Source organism: Mustelus asterias, unplaced genomic scaffold, assembly GCF_964213995.1.
Source record: "Mustelus asterias unplaced genomic scaffold, sMusAst1.hap1.1 HAP1_SCAFFOLD_241, whole genome shotgun sequence".
NCBI lineage: Eukaryota > Metazoa > Chordata > Chondrichthyes > Carcharhiniformes > Triakidae > Mustelus > Mustelus asterias.
This window is the reverse complement of record NW_027590213.1, coordinates 597,637-618,147: the sequence shown is the minus strand read 5'-3', so window position 1 is coordinate 618,147 and position 20,511 is coordinate 597,637. Positions and strand designations below refer to the sequence as shown.

The following is a 20,511-nucleotide window of genomic DNA, read 5'->3' as shown; positions in this document are numbered from 1 at the left end:
ACACCCGGGGGAAACCCACACAGACGCGGGGAGAATGTAGAAACTCTGCACAGACAGCGACCCGAGGCTGGAATTGAACCCGGGTCCCTGGCGCTGTTAGGCAGCTGCACTAACCACTGTGCCACCGGGCCACATGTCAGTGTCATCGCCCGACTCCAGCCCAGTCTCAGCTCATCTGGAACCCTCACCCATTCCATTGTGACGTCACACTCTGACCCATTCCATTGTGACGTCACACTCTGACCCATTCCATTGTGACATCACACTCTCACCCATTCCATTGTGACGTCAGGGCTTCCCTCTCCGATCACAATCCCTGCCGGCCTCCCACCTGCAGCCTCAATGGCGGCAGTCAGCCCGGGTCTAACACTACAAGCTGCCGCTCCATTTGGTACAAAGGGGGGGACCGGGAAGTTCATTTCCGGGGTCTGGGTTTGAACAACATGTTTACAAAGCCTCTCCACCCACCCGCCACATTTATCATTCCCCGCACGCCGCCCTCTACCTCGTATTGATCTCGCTTCCAAGTTAAAACCGTCTGTCCGTCGCCATTACCCGCACTGCGCATGCCTCAGGTCCCTCCCCCCCCCCATTCACTCGGATTGGTTGGAGGGCCAGCCGCCCGACCGGTCCTCCAGTCCCGCCCCTCATTCACTCCGATTGGTTGGAGGACCAGCCGCTCCCGCTCGGTCCTCCAGCACCGCCCCCTCTTCCTATTGGTCCGGGGCTGCCGTCAATCAGTCCCCAGGCATTGTGATCCGGAGCATGCGCAGTGTCATTGCTGTCCTTGGCGCTTGTTTGTCCCGGAGAAGCGGAGTCAGCGTTAGGCGGTGGCTGGGAGGATTTGGAAACACTTTGTGGATCCGCAAACCCTTCAGAATCATTGTCAGCTCCCTGGTTTGCAGCTGCGGGGCTTCTCCCTCCCTCCCTCCTTCCCGGGAACAGGCCCAGGTTAACGGCCCCATCCTGGCTCAGCCACTGGAGGATGGTTCACATCAGAGGATGGGGGAGGGGGACAATAAATAAGAGGTTACACTTTTGCTTCAAATCAATGAGGACTCTGATCTCTGGGAAGGAAGGAAACCCTGGGAGGTGGGCGGGGAGGATTCACAAACACCCGCTGGAGGCCCCAACACCCCCAATAAGACCCATTGGTTTTATTGTCAGTCTGCAGACAGGAGCTGGAGAACTGAACCCAGTAAGAAGACTCACAACACCAGGTTAAAGTCCAACAGGTTTATTTGGTAGCAAAAGGCACTCGCTTTCGGATCACTGCTCCTTCATCAGGTGAGTGGGACTTGTGTTCATAAACAGGGCATATATATTGACACAAACTCAATTTACAAGATAATGGTTGGAATGCGAGTCTTTACAGGCAATCAAGTCTTAAAGGTACAGAAAATGTGAGTGGAGAGAGGGTTAAGCACAGGTTAAAGAGATGTGTATTGTCTCCAGCCAGGACAGTTAGTGAGATTTCCACATCAAGAACTGAACCCAGACAGAGGAGAGGGAGGGAGAAAACTGGGAGTGGAGGGAAGAAATGGTGGAGATGTTGAGATGGGTTTGGATTTCAGCCCAGGGAGGGGGGAGAGTGTGTGGGACGGGGATTTATAGATTTGGGGGAACAAGAGAGGAAAATATGTTCCAGAGAAATTTCAGAATTTCTATCCTGCACTGACAGTGATGGTATTTGTAAACTGTTTTTGCAGGGTATTATGAAGCAAGATTTACAGATATGAAACTCAAACCAAACTTCACATCAAGATCTGTTTCAGTGATTTGATTAATCAGAAACTGAATATAATCAGCCTTTGTCTACAGAAGGAGAAATGTTTATTCTGTCTGCGGGCAAAGATTTCAAACATCAGTGTGACTGAAAAAGCACATTGACACACACACACCTGAGAGTTTCCAATGTGCTGAATGTGGAAAGTGGTTTAACAAGTCTGAAAAACAATCACATCATTGTCAGTGAGTAGTGACCCGACGCATATTCTGTGTAAACGAGGCTTCAACTCATCATCCAACCTGGAGTCACACGAGGACACCGGCAGCTCAGAGAAACCATTGAAATGTATGGACTGTGGGAGGGGCTTCAATTACCCGTCCGAATTGGATATTCATCGTCGCATTCACACTGGAGAGAGGCCGTTCACCTGCTCTGAGTGTGGGAAAGGATTTGCTTACTCATCCAGCCTCTATACACACCGGCGTGTTCACACTGGAGAGAGGCCATTCACCTGCCTCGAATGTGGGAGGGGATGTCATGCTTTATCAAGCCTCCTGATTCACCGGCAGGTTCACTCCGATCAGAGACTGTTTCAGTGTTCTGATTGTGAGAAAAGCTTTAAAAGCACAAAGGACCTCCTGAGACACCAGCGCACTCACATGGCGGTGAGACCGTTCACCTGCTCAGTGTGTGGGAAGGGATTCACTCAGTCATCCCACCTTCTGACACACCAACTTGTTCACACTGATCAGAGACCATTTCAATGTTCTGACTGTGAGAAGAGATTTAAAAGTAAATATGATTTACAAGTCCATCAGCGCACTCACACTGGGGAGAAGCCATTCACCTGCTCCGTGTGTGAGAGGAGATTCGGACGTTTATCCCAGCTGCAAACACACCAGCGAGTTCACTCTGATAAGAGACCATTTCAGTGTTCTGACTGTGAGAAGGGCTTTAAAAGTAAACAGGATTTGGTGACACACCAGCGAGTTCACACTGGGGAGAAACCGTTCACCTGCTCGGTGTGTGGGATGGGATTCACCCATTCATCCCACTGTCTGAGACACCAGCGAGTTCACACCGGGGAGAAACCATTCATTTGCTGTGTGTGTGGGAAGGGATTCACTGATTCACCTCACCTCCTGATACACGAGCGGATTCACACTGGGGAGAAACCCTTCACTTGCTCCACATGTGGGAAACGATTCACTCAGCCACCCCAGCTCATTGCACATCAACTAGTCCACACTGATCAGAGACCTTTTAAGTGTTCTGACTGTGAGAAAAGCTTTAAAAGCTCTAAGGACCTGCTGAGACACCAGCAAATTCACACTGGAGAGAGATCATTCACCTGCTCCATGTGTGGGAAAAGGTTCACTCAGTCATCCCACCTGCTGAGACACCAGCAGGTTCACACAGGAGAGAGATCGTTCACCTGCTCCGTATGTGGGAAGAGATTTGCTTGGTCAGCCAATCTACTGAGACACCAGCAAGTTCACAAGTCACTGCAGGGGTTGGATTCTGCTGTTGCTGCTCACCCCATGCAGGACTGAATCATGTTCATTTATTTATTTATCTATCTGTTATTGAAGTAATTAATAAGTAATCCCATGCAGGACTGAATCATGTTCATTTATTTATCTATCTATTATTTAAGTAATTAGTAAATAAGTAATCCCATGCAGGACTGAATCATGTTCATTCTGTTATTAAGGAGACTGGGGTGGGACACAGATAATCTCTGTGCAATCAGGCAGAGTCAACATGGTTTTGTGCAAGGGAAATCATGTTAATTGATTTATTGGATTTCTTTGAGGAAGTAACAAGCAATGTGGATAAAGTGGAACCTGTGGATGTGGTGTATTTAGATTTCCAGAAGGCATTTGACAAGGTGCCACATCAAAGTTCACCACACTAAATAAGAATTTGTAGCATAAGGCATAACATATTAGCATCCCATCCACTTTGATTCTTTATATTAGCATGGATAGAGGATTGATGAGCTAATAGGAAACAGGAGGGAGAAATGAGTCATTTTTGGGATGGCAAAATGTAGCCTGTGGAGTGCCACAGGGACCAGTGCTGGGCCCTCAACTATTGACAAACTATTTTCATGATGTGGATGACAGGATCAAAATTTGTTGATAACACAAAGGTAGGTAGGAAAGTGAGATGTGAATGACCATAACAAGCCTGTAAAGTAATATAGATAGGGTCAGTGAGTGGGTAAAAGGTTGGCAGCTGGAACAAGATTTTTGGATAATGTGAACTTGTCCATTTGGACAGGAAGGATGGAAAAGCAGTTGATTATTTAAAGCGAGCGATTGCAGAACTTTGAGGTACAGAGGGATCTGGGTGTCCTGGTACTGTAATCAGGAAACGTTAGTGTGTGGACACAGCAAATGATTAGAAAGGTAAATGAATTGTTGTTTATTGCAGGGATGTTTTGCTATATTTGTTCAGGGTATTGGTGAGACCACATCTAGAGCATGGTGTACAGTTTTGGTCTCCTTACTTAAGAGAGGACTTGTGTGAGAAGTAGTTCAGAGAAGGTTTACTTGACTGATTCCTGGGATGAGGGAGTTATCATACGAGGAAAAGTTGGACATGTTCGGCCTGTATCTATTGGGGTTTAGAAGAATGAGAGAGGATCTGATTGAAACATAAAATTCAGAGGGGACTTGACAGAGTGGATGTTGATTGTCGAGAGAGGAGAACTAGAGGCACAGTTTAAAAATAAGGGGTCTCCCATTTAAGACTTCTCTCAGAGGGTTGTTACAGTGTGGAATTCTCTTCCACAGAGAGTGGTGGAGGCTGGCTCACTGAATATTCTGAAGTCTGAATTTAATAGATTCTTGATTGACAAGAGAGTCAAAGGGTGTGAGGGGTAAGAAGGAAAGTGGAGTTGAAGCTACAATCACATCAGCCGGGATCCTATTGAATGGTGGAGCAGGCTCGAGGGGCCGAGTGGCCTTCTCCTGCTCCTAATTCACATGTTCCCATTGTGATAGTTGGAGTTTGTTTCTGCTGATGTTAATTTCCCATAAAACTGAGCTGCAGCTTAATCTACAGAATAGAATCAAATAAATCTTGATGATAAACTAATTGACCAGCCAGGGTCTAACTGAATGACAGAGCAGACTGGAAGGGCTGAACAACCTGCTCCAGTTCCTGTGTAGTTTCTCCCCAGGATTCTCCCACTCTCTAACTCTGCTCCAGTGCTGGTTTCTGATGAAGTCTCTTCTCCCCAGGTCTCCCATCACTTTCCATTCATCAGCTGGTGTCTGAGTCCAAGTTTACCAGGAACAGGAGGAGGTCATTTATCCCCTCAAGCCTGTTCTCTCATTCACTGAGGTCATGGCTGATCTGTGACCTAATTCCATTTACCCAGATATTGTTTTAATCCTGACTTCCTCAGTCTGTTACAATGAGATTTAAAAAATAACTTTTGTTTACATCAGACCTTCAATGTAGGAGAGTGTCCCAAGGTGAATCTCAGAAACATCAATTGATAAATCAGACAACTGACACTGAGGGGATGTTAGGAGGCTGACTGAAGACTTGGTGCAGTGTAAAGGGTCAATGTTAAATTTGTAAATATTCTACCCAGTGATGTAAGATCAGATGATAAGAGTTTGCTGAGAGATGGTTGTCTGCTGAGCCTTGTGCTGTACATATTTAGAAGAAGGTGCAATAAAAAGTTATATTAACCAATAGCCTTGCCTCCAGCAGTCTCTGTCAATCGTGGCCAATTTCTGTATCCACTTGATCTAAACCTGTCATAATAGTGTTCACCTCTATCAGATCTTCCCTTAGCCTCCTTCATTCCAGGGAGAATAACTCCAACTTCTCAAACCTGACCTTGGAGTTAAAATCCTTCATTGCTGGAACCATTCTGGTGAACCTCCGCACCTTCTCAAGGACCATCCCATCATTCCTAAAGCGTGCTGTCTGGATATGAACACAATATTCCCATTGTGGTTTAAACAGTGCTTCATAAAGCTTCAGCATAACTTCATTGGCTTTTATTACAATGGCTCTATTGGAAACCAATGTATTATGGACCTTTTTAATGTGCAGTCAGTTTGTAACTTTATTTATTTTATATTAATCAGTGTTCACGGGTTGTGGTGTAACGCTGTGTGTGGAGTCTCTCATGGTGGTAACAGGAAATATCGAGGGTGATAGAAGAACCCAGACTGAGCATATCTGAAGAACTGCACTGAACTGCATTGTGGGTTCAATGTGCAAAGCATGCTGGTCAATGTAGTCAAGTCGCAGCCTTGCTGGAATTAGCAATGTCTGCAAAATGAATTAAATTGTGCAGGAAACTGGCCTCACACTGTGAGAAAGATGTGTTTGTTTGAGCTAATGAACTAGTCTGTAGCAGCTTAGGGAATGATAACAGTGTCAGAGATAACACAGTGGAGTCAGGCTGGCTCTATTCCTTCAAGTATAACCGTGTAATAGGCCCAGGACATAAGAACAAGGGAGAAGACAATGCTGTCATTGAAAACCAATTCAATGGGCTAAAAACAGGTATTACCTTATTTTTTATTCGTTTACAGAGGTCAAAGCCCACAGCCTGCCCTGAATAATAAAAGGTGGGCCTCACTGGCTAGGTCAGCATTTATTGCCCATTTCTAAATGGCCTTGAGAACATAGAACATAGAACATAGAACATTACAGCGCAGAACAGGCCCTTCGGCCCACGATGTTGCACCGACCAGTTAAAAAAAAAAACTGTGACCCTCCAACCTAAACCAATTTCTTTTCGTCCATGAACCTATCTACGGATCTCTTAAACGCCCCCAAACTAGGCGCATTTACTACTGATGCTGGCAGGGCATTCCAATCCCTCACCACCCTCTGGGTAAAGAACCTACCCCTGACATCGGTTCTATAACTACCCCCCCTCAATTTAAAGCCATGCCCCCTCGTGCTGGATTTCTCCATCAGAGGAAAAAGGCTATCACTATCCACCCTATCTAAACCTCTAATCATCTTATATGTTTCAATAAGATCCCCTCTTAGCCACCGAAGGTGGTGTTGAGCTGCCTTCTAGAACCACAGCAATCCCTGTGGTGTAGGGACACCCACACTTGTTTGGGAGGAAGCTCCAGGATTCTGGTCCAGTGACAGCAAAGGAACAGCGATATATTTTGAAGTCAAGATGTGAGTGTTACGATCCCAGTTGATGTTATAATTGGACAGGATGATTCCAGGATGGAACACTGGCTCAAAAGACTGCAACTTTTACTTTTTGTAGAAAACATAAAGGAACAGAATCTCAGGACTGCCAATTAGCTTTTAATAAAATATTTATTAAACACGAAGAGTTTGACGATAACAAAATACTCCTTGACTCACACTTACCTTCACAAATGTATCCAGATTTCAAGGATAACATAGATTTAAAATTCCTTATGCTATAATGTTCTCAGGAAACACATGGTTCCTTTAAACCCACAGGTTAGCTGTGATCAGACAACCCCCACTCTGAAACCAAGTGGCAGATGCAACTCAATCGATCCTCTGTGGATTTCTCCTCAAATTTCCCCCCCAGATGATTGTCTCGAGTGTTTTCAAACTCCGCTCTCAGAAAGACACGTGTTAATATCTCCTTCCAAACCAAGTTTCTCTCCATTGCTTTCAACAAAGATCCACTTCCAGGTCTTCCAATTATCCTTTCAAACAAGCCTTTCTCTCCACTCTTTTAGCAAGAAGCTGCCTCTAGGTTTTTAACTCTCAGAATTCCTTTGCCTTGAATTGCAACATGCTTCCAAAATTCTGCATAAACTCAGATCATCAGTCTGTAACAGAATACAATTGCTTCAAAATCTGGATTTAAGGACATCAAACCTTCCCACTATTCAGATATGCGGCTTGTCTGTCACCAACCTCATCAGTTCTTTTCTTCCCAGGTCTGAGTTTAACTTCCATGAATAGTATCCTGTTCAAAAGACAATGCTGTTCCTTTTTTTCTTCAATATTCCTGGAGCTTCTTTTCCATTCCCGGGTTTCTCAAACTAACTGTCCTTTAGTTCCTCTGGAGCTTGCTTTCGCACACATTACTCCATTGTATGGCTTTCCTGCTTCTAGTAGAGCTGAGAGCTGCTCACTCTCTCGTTTCCTCATCCCAACTGCTATAGAACAAAGAACAAAGAAAATTACAGCACAGGAACAGGCCCTTCAGCCCTCCAAGCCTGCACCGGCCATGCTGCCCGACTGAACTAAAACCCCCTACCCTTCCAGGGACCATATCCCTCTATTCCCATCCTATTCATGTATTTGTCAAGACGCCCCTTAAAAGTCACGACCAAAGACTATAAATTCAACTAATACTACACTCAAAAACCTTCTCACCCTAAAGGTGCCCCTGGTTGCTATGCAACAATGCATTACTTCTCCAACTTCACGTTTATTTTTCACGCCATAAACTCTCTCAGCACAACAGGAATACAATTTCAATTGAAACCTATCCCCCACACATGCAAACACCTTTGTTCAACATTAATCCAACCAAAGTTCTCCTCTTCCTACACAGAAACACTAAATCAAACTTACTTAAATCTATACTTTATTTCTAATATTTAACAATAGAAACATAGATCACTTAAAACTATCTCTGTTTTCCTGACATGAGTGACTTAGAGAGGAACTTCCAGGTGGTGATATTCTCATGTATCTGCTGCTCTTGTCCTTCTAGATGGTAATGTTTCTGGGTCTGTAAGATGCTGCCTAAGGAGTCTTGGTGAGTTCCTGCAGTGCATTTTGTAGATGGTACACACTGTTGCTACTGTCCGTCGGTGGTAGAGGGAGTGAATGTTTGTGGTTAGTGTGTTGATCAAGTGGGGCTGCTTTGTCCTGGATGGTTTTGAGCTTCTTGAGTGTTGTTGGGAGCTGCACTCATTCAGGCAAGTGGAGAGTATTCCATCACATTCCTGACTTGTGTCATGTAGATGGTGGACGGGCTTTGGGTGGGGGAGTCAGAAGGTGAGTTACTCTCCTCAGGGCTGCCAGTCTCTGACCTGCTCTGGTAGCCACAGTATCTATGGGTTTCTGGTCAATGTAACCCCCCAGGATGTTGATAGTGGAAGGGGGATTCAGTGATGGTAATGCCCTTGAATCTCAAGGGGTGATGGTTAGATCTTCTCCTGTTAGAGATGGTCATTGCCTCGGACTTATGTGGCATGAATGTTACTTGCCACTTGTCAGCCCAAGCCTGGATATTGTTGTATTTGGACATGGACTGCTTCAGTATCTGAGGAATCACAAATGGTGCTGAACATTGTGTATTCATTGGCGGACATCCCCACTTCTGACCTTATGACGGAGGGAAGGTTATTGATGAAGCAGCTGAAGATGGTTGGGCCTCGGACACTACCCTGAGAGATCCCTGCATTGATGTCCTGGAGCTGAGATGACTGACCCTCCACAACCACAACCATCTTCCTAATTGCCAGGTATAAGTCCAACCAGCAGAGAGTTTGCCCCTTGATATCCATTGATTCCAGTTTTGCTCGGGGTCCATGATATGGTGGCACAGTGGTTAGACCAGTTGGCTCACAGCCCCAGGGACCCAGGTTTGATTCCGGCCTTGGGTGGCTGTGTCGAGTTGGCACATTCATCAGCTTTTTTTTTGTGGATCATTTCAGTGGAAATGTGCTCTCCCAAACTCAAAGAGCATCAGTCCACTGAAAACAAAGTTGTGAGACCGGCCAGTCCAGCAGAAAGAAACCCTCCAACCCTCCCACTTCACCAATTGTCAAAATGAACATAGTTCAGTCCCGGATGTGATTAACAGCAGCAATAACAGCAGAATCCAACCACTGTCATCACTTGTGAACTTACTGGTGTCTCAGCAGGTGGGATGACTGAGTGAATCCCTTTGTGAATCCTTGTGAACTCGCTGGTGTGTCAGCAGGTGGGATGACTGCATGAATCCCTTTCCACACTCAGAGCAGATAAACGGCCTCTCTCCGGTGTGAACTTGCTGGTGACTCTGCAGATAAGATGAAAGAGCGAATCCTTTCCCACACTCAGAGCAGGTGAATGGTCTCTCCCTGGTGTGAACACGTCGGTGTGCCTGCAGGTTAGCTGAACGAGTGAATCCCTTCCCACACTCAGAGCAGGTGAACGGCCTCTCCCCGGTGTGAACTTGCTGGTGATTCTGCAGGTCGGATAACTGAATGAATCCCCTGCCACACTCGGAACAGGTGAATGGCCTCTCCCTGGTGTGAACCTCCTGGTGTGACACTAGGTGGGATGATTGAATAAAACGCCTCCCACACTCGGAGCAGACGAATGGCCTCTCCCTGCTGTGAACTCCCTGGTGTGACATTAGGTGTGACGATTGGATAAAACGTTTCCCACATTCGGGGCAGCTGAATGGCCTCTCCCTTGTGTGGGTTCCTTGGTGTGTCACTAGGTGTGATAACTGAATAAAACGCTTCCCACACTCGGAGCAGGGGAACGGCCTCTCCCTCCTGTGGACTCCCTGGTGAGTCACTAGGTGTGATAACTGAATAAAACACTTCCTGCACTCAGAGCAGTTGAAAGGCCTCTCCTTAGTGTGGGCTCGCTGGTGTATCTGCAGGTGAGATGACTGAGTGAAACCCTTTCCACAGTCGGAGCAGGTGAATGGTCGCTTTCCGGTGTGGATTTGTTGGTGATTCAAAAGTTCAGATGAATGATTGAATTGCTTCCCACACTCAGAGCAGTTGAACGGTTTTTCCCCAGTGTGAACTTGCTGGTGTGTCAGCAGGTGGGATAACTGAGTGAATCCCTTCCCACAATCAGAGCAGGTGTACAGCCTCTCCCTACTGTGAACTGCTTGGTGATTCCACAGGTCGGCTGCCTGGAGAAAACCCTTCCCACACTCGGAGCAGATGAAGGGCCTCTCCCCAGTGTGGCTGCATTGATGAATCTTCAGGGCAGATGGGGAGCAGTCTCCTTCCCCACACTTGGAGCAGGGGAACAGTCTCTCCCCAGTGTGAATATGTTGATGAGTTTGCAGTGCAGACGGGATACGGAATTCCTTACCACAATCCTCATCTTTCCCCGGTTTCTCCATGGTGTGGATGTCCTTGTGTCTTTCCAGGTTTAACAATCAGTTAAATCCTCATCCATTCATAGAGCATGTGTACTGTCTGTCCCCGCTGTAAATGATGTGATATTTTTGCAGTCTGTGTAACTGGTCTTTTGACAGTCAGTGTACTGGACACTCTCACTCAGCTCTGTGTTCCTTGGTGCCTTTCCAGTCACACTGATGTGACAGAAAAAACAGATAAATATTTCTTCTTCTCGATTCAAAGTCTGATGATATTCAGGTTCTGATAATTTGAGTGACTCTATTAAGCCTTAACATGTTTTGAGATTGCTGGCAGCAAATCTTCCCCTTATAACTTCCTGTAAAATGAGTTTACAAAAGTCATCACTGTCAGTATCAAACAGAAATTCAGAATAGACAATTCTAGTTTCTGTGGAACATTTCTTCCTTTCTCGTTCCTCTGGATCTGTACATCTCCATCCCACACCCTATCCCTGTATCCTCACTCTGCTGTCTGTATAATACACCCTTCCAATTCTCCTGAAGGTGTTGATTCATGCTGATCAACAAATCCATGCTCAGTCCTTCTTCTCCAGCACTGAGATATCTTCATGCAGGTTGCTCGTCTAAATACCTAAATATACTTAGCGAAGTAAAATGTATGTAACATAGGGGACCAGTTTAATAATTAGAAGTACAGCAAGGCTATGAGATAGAACATTTCAACAGTGAACGTTCTTGAATATCAATTTTTTGGCTATGAGGGTGGTGCATTTTGATACATTCAATATTTCAAAATGAAATTAGATGGGCAGTCAAAATAGACTGGCAGGGGAACAGGGATACAGACGGGATGAGGAGCATATCAGCCATGATTGAATGGCGGAGTGGACTCGATGGGCCAAATAGCCTAATTATACTCCTATATCTTATGAACTTAAGGGGGAATGGGACTGACTGGATTGCTCTACAGAGAGTTAGCATGGACTTGAGTTGCTGAATCGACTCCTTGTGTGATACAATAACCCGATTACTGAAAATAAACTACTTAGTTACAGTATTAACAAAACTAAAAATAATAAAAAATGAACTTTATTACTGGACCATGCATAATATATCTAATTTGTACCATATTACAAGACTGCACACATCTCTGTCCTATATTAATTTACTGCCCCTTAAATTTCAGCTATTTCCTCGGGAAATCATCCCTTTAAATTGTGAACATTAGGAAAGAGACCATCCTCTTAACCAGACAAATAAATGTGACAAGTTGAGGAAGCAAAGGATGGCAATGTCTTTAAGAGGGAGAGAGATACCTGGGCCAACCTTTCCAGAGTCTGCAGCCTCCCTGAATTCACTTCCTTTCCCTTCAGTTGCTGCAAGTCCCCAATTTAACCCCAGAATGAGAAGAAAAAGGAGAGAAGAAAACAAAGTGTTTTACTGACAGATGTTGACGACAGGAGGAGGTTTCAGTCTGTCTGAAACCCAATCTGCATTGTCACAAAGCCCGCACTCTGATTGGCTGGAGGACCAGTGTCCTTCCGGTCCTCCAATTCCTCCCATTGGTCAATGCCCTCATGAAGACAGTGGTGCAGCGGAAGTGAGTGGGAGACACTTTGACCCCGGATCGCTCGAAGTTGTTGGCCAATGGGAAACGCTATCCTCCGCACATGCGCAGAACTTCTCTGGGTTAATCATGCGCAGTCCCACCCGGCGAAGAGAGCGATTTTCTCAGCGCGGGGGATTGTGGGAGCTGCGGCTGCCATTACTCGGCCGGAGCCCAGTCTCCAAACACCTGGGACTGCGATGGATGGGATGGGATGGGGAGGAGGCGAAGTGACTCCATCCGGATATAATGTACATCTGGGTAGTCACTGGAATTGATAGCGAAGCCGCCTTCGCAAAATTCAGGTGTAAAAATTTAGACACCTGGGTGACATATTGGGGAGTGGAATAGCTCAATGTGAAACTGAACCCCAGAGTCAGCAGCGTCCTTGGGGGAGAACTGGGGAAAAATAAGGAGGATGGTCAAAAGAATTAGGCTTACAATTGATAGGGAGGAGGCAGATGTTTAAAGTTTGAAATTTGATTAGATTTGATTTATTATTGTCACATGTATTAGTAGACAGTGAGAAGTTTTGTTTCTTGTACGTTTTACTGACAAAGAGAAGGAAAGAGGAGGGTGCAGAATGGAGTATTACAGTCATAGCTAGGATATAGAGAAAGATCAAATTAATGTGAGGTAGTTCCATTCAAAAGTTTGATGGCCTCAGGGAAGAAGCTGTTCTCGATTTGGTTATACATGTTCTCAGACCTTTATATCTTTTTCCCGATGGAAGGAGGTGGAAGAAAGAATGTCCAGGGTGCGTGGGGTCCTTGATTACGCTGGCTGCTTTTCTAAGACAGTGGGAAATGTAGACAGAGTCAATGGATAGGAGGCTGGTTTGCATGATGGATTAGGTCATTCATGACCCTTTGTAGTTTCTTGTGGTCTTGGACAGAGCAGGAGCAATATCAAGTTGTGATACAACCAGAAAGAATGCTTTCCAGAAAGGGAGGAGAATGTTACGTGACAACCAGAATATCAGTTTCAAATTTCTATCCTGTGCTTACATTCATTGCTTTGATAGATGTTTTTATTTACAAGGGATTAGAATGGAAGGATTTTCAGTCAGAAACATCTTGATTCATTTGGACACGACTATCATCAGCGATCAAATGTCAGAGGAACACTGATGCCCTGTTCAAAAAGATTTCAATCATCAGTGCGAATGGAAAAGTTGTGTGATGCACATTCCCAAGAGAGAGAGAGAGATTTCCAGGAAAAGAGACATAAGAATATATGAACAAATGAACTATGAGCAGGCCACTCAGGCCGTTTCAGTGCTCAGCGCCGACAACTGCCAGTTTCCAGATGCAATTTTACAACTCATCCGCTTCATCCTGGACCACAATGTCTTCACCTTCAACAACCAGTTCTTCATCCAGACACACGGAACAGCTATAGGGACCAAATTCGCACCTCAATATGCCAACATCTTCATGCACAGGTTCAAACAAGACATCTTCACCGCACAGGACCTTCAACCGATGCTATACACTAGATACATTGATGACATTTTCTTCCTTTGGACTCATGGTGAACAATCACTGAGACAACTATATGATGACATCAACAAGTTCCACCCCACCATCAGACTCACCATGGACTACTCTCCGGAATCAGTTGCATTCTTGGACACACACATCTCCATTAAGGATGGTCACCTCAGCACCTCACTATACCGCAAGCCCATGGATAACCTCACGATGCTCCACTTCTCCAGCTTCCACCCTAAACACGTTAAAGAAGCCACCCCCTATGGACAAGCCCTCCGTATACACAGGATCTGCTCAGATGATCGCAACAGACACCTCCACGCGCTGAAAGATGCCCTCATAAAGAACAGGATATGGCGCTCAACTCATCGATCGACAGTTCCGACGTGCCACAGCGATAAACCGCACCGACCTCCTCAGAAGACAAACACGGGACATGGTGGACAGAATACCCTTTGTCGTCCAGTACTTCCCCGGAGCGGAGAAGCTACGGCATCTCCTCTGGAGCCTTCAACATGTCATTGATGAAGACGAAGGTTTGTGACAAATCCCCACATTAACATGGTCAATTCCCCCATATTTCTGTGCTTGTGTCTCCAATTGGGCCCCCAGACTGCCATCATTTCCATCCACTAATGGAAATGTTCATATATTTGGCATGGTGTGACACCCCTATGGCTGTAAAATGGTAGATCCTCTGGCTCAGTATGAGCTGTGACTTGGTGGAGGGGCTATGAATGTGATATAAATACAGCCTTACAGATGATGCATTTCGTCCAAGTCAACTTGACAGTCAAATGATGAGGGCTGAATGGACTCCCCGAACTCTCTCGTTGCATATTGTTCTTATTGAATGGGATCATACCTATCCAAGCAGTGTAAAAAAAAGGAAACAACAGGAAACAAGTAGCCAGAGTAAATCTTGGTCCAGAGAAAGCTCACTTCAAAAGCAACTAACTTGTGTTAATATTAAAAACATTTGCCACATATTGTTTGACACAAAACTGATTCAGTTTAATTTTATCCAGAACATTAACACCTATTACCGAGCTGCAGTTTATGAACACCAGCAGAATCGGACCCTAATGAATGTTGTTCAGTCCTGGGTGTGATTAACAGCAAACTCTAACTCCTGCCTTCACTTATGAATTCGCTGATGCGTCAGCAGGTTGGATTTCCGAGTGAATCCCTTCCCACACTTGGAGCAGGTGAACGGTCTCTCCCCAGTGTGAATTCGCTGGTGTTCAGTGAGATGGGATGATTGTCTGAATCCAATTGCACAGTGAGAGCATCTGAACGGTCTCTTGTCAGTGTGAACATGCTGATGGGATTTCAGTTCTCCAGAACTTTTATAGTAATTCCCAGTCTGGGCACTTGAAAGGTCTCTCTCCAGAGTGAACCCGCTGGTGCACCATGAGTTGGGATGACCGACTAAATCCCTTCCCACACTCCGTGCAGGTGAATGGCCTTTTCCCAGTGTGAATTCGCTGGTGTTCAGTGAGTTGAGATGATTGCCTGAACCCAGTCCCGCAGTGGGAGCACCTGAACGGTCTCTCCTCAGTGTGAACACGTTGGTGGTACGTCAGTTCCCAGGAGCTTTTATAGCCCTTTCCACATTCTGCACAGTAAAAAGGTCTTTCCTCAGTGTGAACTTGCTGATGGCGTGTCAGTTCCCGGGAACTTTTAAAGCACTTCCCACATGCAGGACATTTAAAAGGTCTCTTGTCAGTGTGAACTCGCTGGTGTGATAGCAGGTTGCTTGTGTGAATGAATCCCTTCCCACACAGGGAGCAGGTGAATGGCCTCTCCCCGGTGTGAACTCTCTGGTGTACCAGCAGATTGGAGGACTGAGTGAATCCCTTCCCACATTTGGAGCAGGTGAATGGTCTCTCTCCAGTGTGAACTTGCCGGTGTCTCAGCAGGTTGAACGACTGAGTGAATCCTTTCCCACACACAGAGCAGGTGAACGGCCTCTCCCCAGCATGAACTCGCTGGTGAATTTCCAGTTCAGATGGGGAATAGAATCCTTCCTCGCAGTCCCCACATTTCAACGGCTTCTCTTCAGTGTGACTGCACTTGTGGTTCGTGGGGTCAGATGATTCATACACAGAACACGTGTACAGATTCTCCCCACTGCAATCGATGCTTTTTTCTTCCATGTTCAAAATCCAATAATGATACAATGGTTACAATAAATTGGGCGACTCCATCAGATCCTGATGTGATGTTCGCTTTGTAATTCCCGACTGAAAATCCTCCTCTTCTAAAACCCTGTGAAACTGATTTAAATGGAAAAAAGGCAGTGAGAGAGAACCCACAGAAACTCAAAGGCAGGTTGTGAAATTGAGCTGAATGGATCTGGTCATTTGTGGGGCCGGCAGTAGGAAAAAGTGACCATGGAAACTGCCGGATTGTCATTGGGCGGCACGGTGGCACAGTGATCAGCACTGCTACCTCACAGTGCCAGGGACCCAGGTTCAATTCGCGGCTTGGGTCACTGTCTGTGTGGAGTTTGCACGTTCTCCCGGAGTTTGTGTGGGTTTCCTCCGGGTGTTCCGGTTTCCTCCCACAGTCTGAAAGACATGCTGGTTAGGTGCATTGACCCAAACAGGTGCTGGATTGTGGCAACTAGGGGAATTTCACAGCAACTTCATTGATGTGTTAATGTAAGCCTACTTGTGACTAATAAATTTTTAACTTTAAAAAAACTCAACTGATTCACTAATGTCCTTCAGGGAAGGAAACCTGCTACCTGGTCAGGGGCGACACAAGACTCTGGACAATCTGGGAGAAGAGATCGAGGGGGAAGAGGCAGAGAGACAGAAGTAGGAGAGGGTGAGACAGAATTGGGCAGCACAGGAAAAAAGGAATTTCAAATATTTCAAACTCCCACAACCTCCACCACCTCGATGGAGCAATGAAGCAGGCGTATGGGAACACCATCATCTCCAAGTTCCTTTTCAACTCACACACCATCCTGACATGTCTGACATCCAGTACTGGATGAACAGAAACTTCCCCCAATTGAATATTAAGAACAAAGCCGTTGTCTTCAGTCCTCACAACAGACTCCACTCTCTCTCCCTGGCAACTGTCTGAGGCTGAACCAGACTTCTCACAACCTCAGTGTCCTGGCTCATCCCAAACTGAGCTTCCAGCCACATATCCTCATCATCACCCAGAATGCCTATTTCCACCTCAGTAACATCGCCCGAGTCTCAAATCATCTTGTTCAGAAACTCTCATCCATTCCTTTGTTACCTCTGGACTTAACTATCCCAGAGCACTCTTTGCTGGCCTCCCACATTCAGCCTCCCTGCAATCCTGAGGTCATCCAAAACTCTGCTGTCTGTGTAATTATTCAAGACTTGTTCACCCATCACCCCTGTGCTCACCAACCTATAAAGGTTCCTGTTTAAGAACCACTAACATTTTAAAACTCCCGTTCTTGTTTCCAAATTTCTCCATGACTGCGACCACTCCTCTCTCTGTAATATCCTTCAGTCACACAATTCTCCATCATCGATGCTCTCCCCTAATTCCAGCCTCTCTTCAGTGTGAACATATTGATGGGATGTCAGTTCTTGGGAACTTTTATAGCACTTCCCACAGTCTGGGCATTTAAAAGGTCTCTCGTCAGTGTGAACTCGCTGTTGTGTCACGGATAATGATGACTGAGTGAATCGTTTCCCATATACAGAGCAGGTGAATGACCTCTCCCCGGAGTGAACCTGCTGGTGTTTCAACAGATTGTTTGACTCATTGAATCCCAACCCACACTCAGAGCCGGTTCACAGCCTCTCCCTTGTGTGACTGCGTCGCTGAGTCTCCAGTTTAGATGGGTAACTGAAGGCCTTCTCACAGTCCTCATGTTTCCACAGTTTTCCCCGGTGTGATAGTGTCTCGATAGGTTAGATGATTGGTTGAAGCCTCATCCACACATAGAACATATGTACGGTTTTTCCCCACTGTGAACAGTGCTTTTTCCTTCAATGTTCAAAATCCCATAATTTGGACACTCCATCAGATCCTGATGTGAATGTTTGGTTTGAGTTTCCTGACTACATATCCTCCTCTTTCAATATCCCATGAAATTAATTTAAAACAGAGAAAAGGGAGTGAGAGAGTGCCCACAAAAACACAAAGGCAGGTTATGAAATTGAGCTGAATGAATCTGGTCATCTGTGGGGCCGACCTGAGGAAAAAGTAACCATGGAAGCTCCTGGATTGTCACAAAAACCCAACTGGTTCACTAATGTCCTTCAGGGAAGGGGACTTACCACCCAGTCTGGGCCTACACAAGACTCTGGCCTCTATGGGAGGGGAGAGAGGTGAAAGACGCAGGAACAAAGGAGGTGATTTTCTACTTTGAATTCTAGAACTCTGACAAAATTCTCCAAACCTTCAACTTCCGCACCAAGGAGGACCAGGTGTATGCGAACACCATAATCTCCAAATTCCCCTCCAACTCGCACCGTCCTGCCCTGTCGGATATCCAGTACTGAATGAACAGCAATGTGCTCCATTTAACTACTGGGAAGAAGAAAACCATTGTTTCTCTTCAGTCCCCGCTACAAACTCCACTCCCAAACTACTGACTCCATCCTTCTCCCTGATAACTGTCTGAGACTGAACCGGACTGTTCCCAGCCTCAATAACAGCTTTCACTCTAAACTGAGCTCCTGACCTCATATCTGCATCATCACCAAGACTGCCAATTTCCATCTCAGTAACATCATCTGTCTCTTTCCTTGATTCTGCTCATCTGCAGCTGGAACTCTCATCCATTCCTTCAATAACTCCAGACTTAACTATCCGAATGCATTCCCGGCCTCCTACATTCAATCGCCCTGAAGTCTTAAAGTCATCCAAATCTCTGCTGGCCATGTGCTTCCTCACACCAAGTCTTGTTCACTCATCACCCCCGACCTCACTGACCTGCAAAGGCACTTAGTGTATAACACTTCTTTGAAATGCCGTGGGAAAGTCTATGACATGGAAGACATATAAATACAGATTGTTATTATTGACATGTATCAGCGTTCCTTCATCATTACTGGGTGAATAACCTGTAACTCTTACTGAACAAATTGTGGGAGCACCTTCACCACATGGACTGCAACGGTTCAAGAAGGTCAAACATCATCTTGCCCACAGGTACCTGGGGATGGGGAATGTTTGCTGCTGGTCTTGTTAGTGAAAGGACACAGTCTATTTATTTATTAGCATCATAAGTAGGCTTACATTCACATTGCAATGAAGTTACTGTGAAAACTCCATAGTCGCCACACTCCGGCACCTGTTCGGGTTTACTGAGGGAGCATTTAGCATGGCCAATGCACCTAACCAGCACGTCTTTCGGACTGTGGGAGGAAACCAGAGCACCCAGAGGAAACCCACGCAGACACGGAGAGAATGTGCAAACTCGACACAGACTCCACAAGGCTGGGAATCGAATCCGGGTCCCTGGCGCTGTGACGCAGCAGTGCTAACCACCGTGCCACCTTAATTTTCACATCAAAGCAAAAACAGTGACTTAACTATTTGGGACTTTCAAAGGTGGTGATTTTAACCAACATTCCCCACGGTGGTGAATGTTGAGTTTAAAAGTTGGCAAATTATGTTACAGTCATATAAAATATTGGTTAGGTCACATTTGGAATACTGTGTCCAATTCTGGTCGGCATTCTACCAGAAGGACGTGGTAGCTTTGGAGGGAGTACAGAAAATGTTTACCAGGATGTTGCATGGTATGGAGGGTATTAGCTATGAGGAAAGATTGAATAAACTGGAAAGATGGAGGCCATGGGGCAACCTGATAGAAGTTTATAAAATTATGAGGGGCGTAGGTAAGGTAACAGTTGGAAGCTTTCTTCCTGGCAGAAATGACAATCACAAGGGGGCACAATTCAAAGTAAGGGGGGGGGGGGGAAAGTTCAGTGGAGACACGGGGGGGAAGTTTTTTTACACAGTGGGTGGTGGGGCCTGGAATGCACTGCCAAGTGAGGTGGTCGAGGCAGATACATTAGCAACATTTAAAACTTATCTGGATAGAAACATGAACAGACGGTGTATAGAGGGATATAAGCGGTTGGTTTAGATAGGATAACGTGATGGGCGCAGGCTTGTGGGCCGAAGGGCCTGTTCCTGTGCTGTACTGTTCTTTGTTCTTTATCCCCTATCCACACCATAGGGGAACAGTGCGCAGGCGCAGTACCGAACATGGTAGGGAGCATGCGCGATGTCAGTGATGGCGAAGGGGAGAGAGGATCCTTTTGTCTGATCCGCAGCCGGTAAAGATGTGGAAACGCGCAGGGCCGATGGAGTCGGCGGGTGAACGGGGAGGGTTTCTAAATACCTGCTGAAAGCCTCAAACCGCGAATACGGACCTGCAGGTTCCGCGTTTGCAGCTCCGGTTTGTCCTCCCGGGGCGAAGACCCCGGTTACCAGCCGCCATCTTAGTTCAGCGGAGGGCAGAGCGCATGCGCTGGCGTCTTGGTGACGCGCATTGTGACACAACAGAGAGTGGATGGGATTCAGGATTTCTGTTTTTAACTGGGTCCTCGTGCCCGAGGCCACATAAAAGGTTCAGAGACACTGGTCAGAACTTTCTGGTTCAGTGAGGAAG

At 46.0% G+C, this 20,511-nt stretch overlaps 3 protein-coding genes across 4 annotated transcripts in view; 2 read left to right on the top strand and 1 right to left on the bottom strand.

Annotated features, from left to right (window-relative positions):
* Positions 1–789: 789 nt before the first annotated feature.
* Positions 790–5,441, top strand: LOC144485866 (uncharacterized). Its single transcript, XM_078203942.1, has 2 exons — positions 790–1,287; positions 1,710–5,441. The coding sequence occupies exon 2, from the start codon at positions 2,077–2,079 to the stop codon at positions 3,280–3,282; it is 1,206 nt and encodes a 401-aa protein (XP_078060068.1). The 5' UTR covers positions 790–1,287; positions 1,710–2,076; the 3' UTR covers positions 3,283–5,441.
* A 7,126-nt stretch (positions 5,442–12,567) lies between these two features.
* Positions 12,568–20,392, bottom strand: LOC144485870 (uncharacterized). Of its 2 annotated transcripts, none has more exons than XM_078203947.1 (2): positions 20,273–20,392; positions 12,568–16,162 (listed from the first exon to the last, which is right to left on the bottom strand). In XM_078203947.1, exon 2 carries the CDS (start codon positions 16,040–16,042, stop codon positions 15,233–15,235), a length of 810 nt encoding a protein of 269 aa, XP_078060073.1. In that variant the 5' UTR covers positions 16,043–16,162; positions 20,273–20,392; the 3' UTR covers positions 12,568–15,232. The 2 variants fall into 2 exon arrangements, with proteins under 2 accessions (XP_078060073.1, XP_078060071.1); XM_078203945.1 differs by having other exon boundaries at positions 20,242–20,358.
* Positions 20,142–20,511, top strand: part of LOC144485861 (uncharacterized) — a 34,222-nt gene continuing 33,852 nt past the window's right edge. Inside the window, exon 1 of the mRNA XM_078203937.1 lies at positions 20,142–20,176. The gene's annotated coding sequence lies outside the window, so the exon portion shown is untranslated. The remainder of the gene's footprint in view (positions 20,177–20,511) is intronic.

Bases quoted from the DNA above. Each gene is read 5' to 3' on its own strand.
- LOC144485870 (XM_078203947.1), bottom strand. From the start codon at position 16,042: ATGGAAGAAAAAAGCATCGATTGCAGTGGGGAGAATCTGTACACGTGT.
- LOC144485866 (XM_078203942.1), top strand. From the start codon at position 2,077: ATGGACTGTGGGAGGGGCTTCAATTACCCGTCCGAATTGGATATTCAT.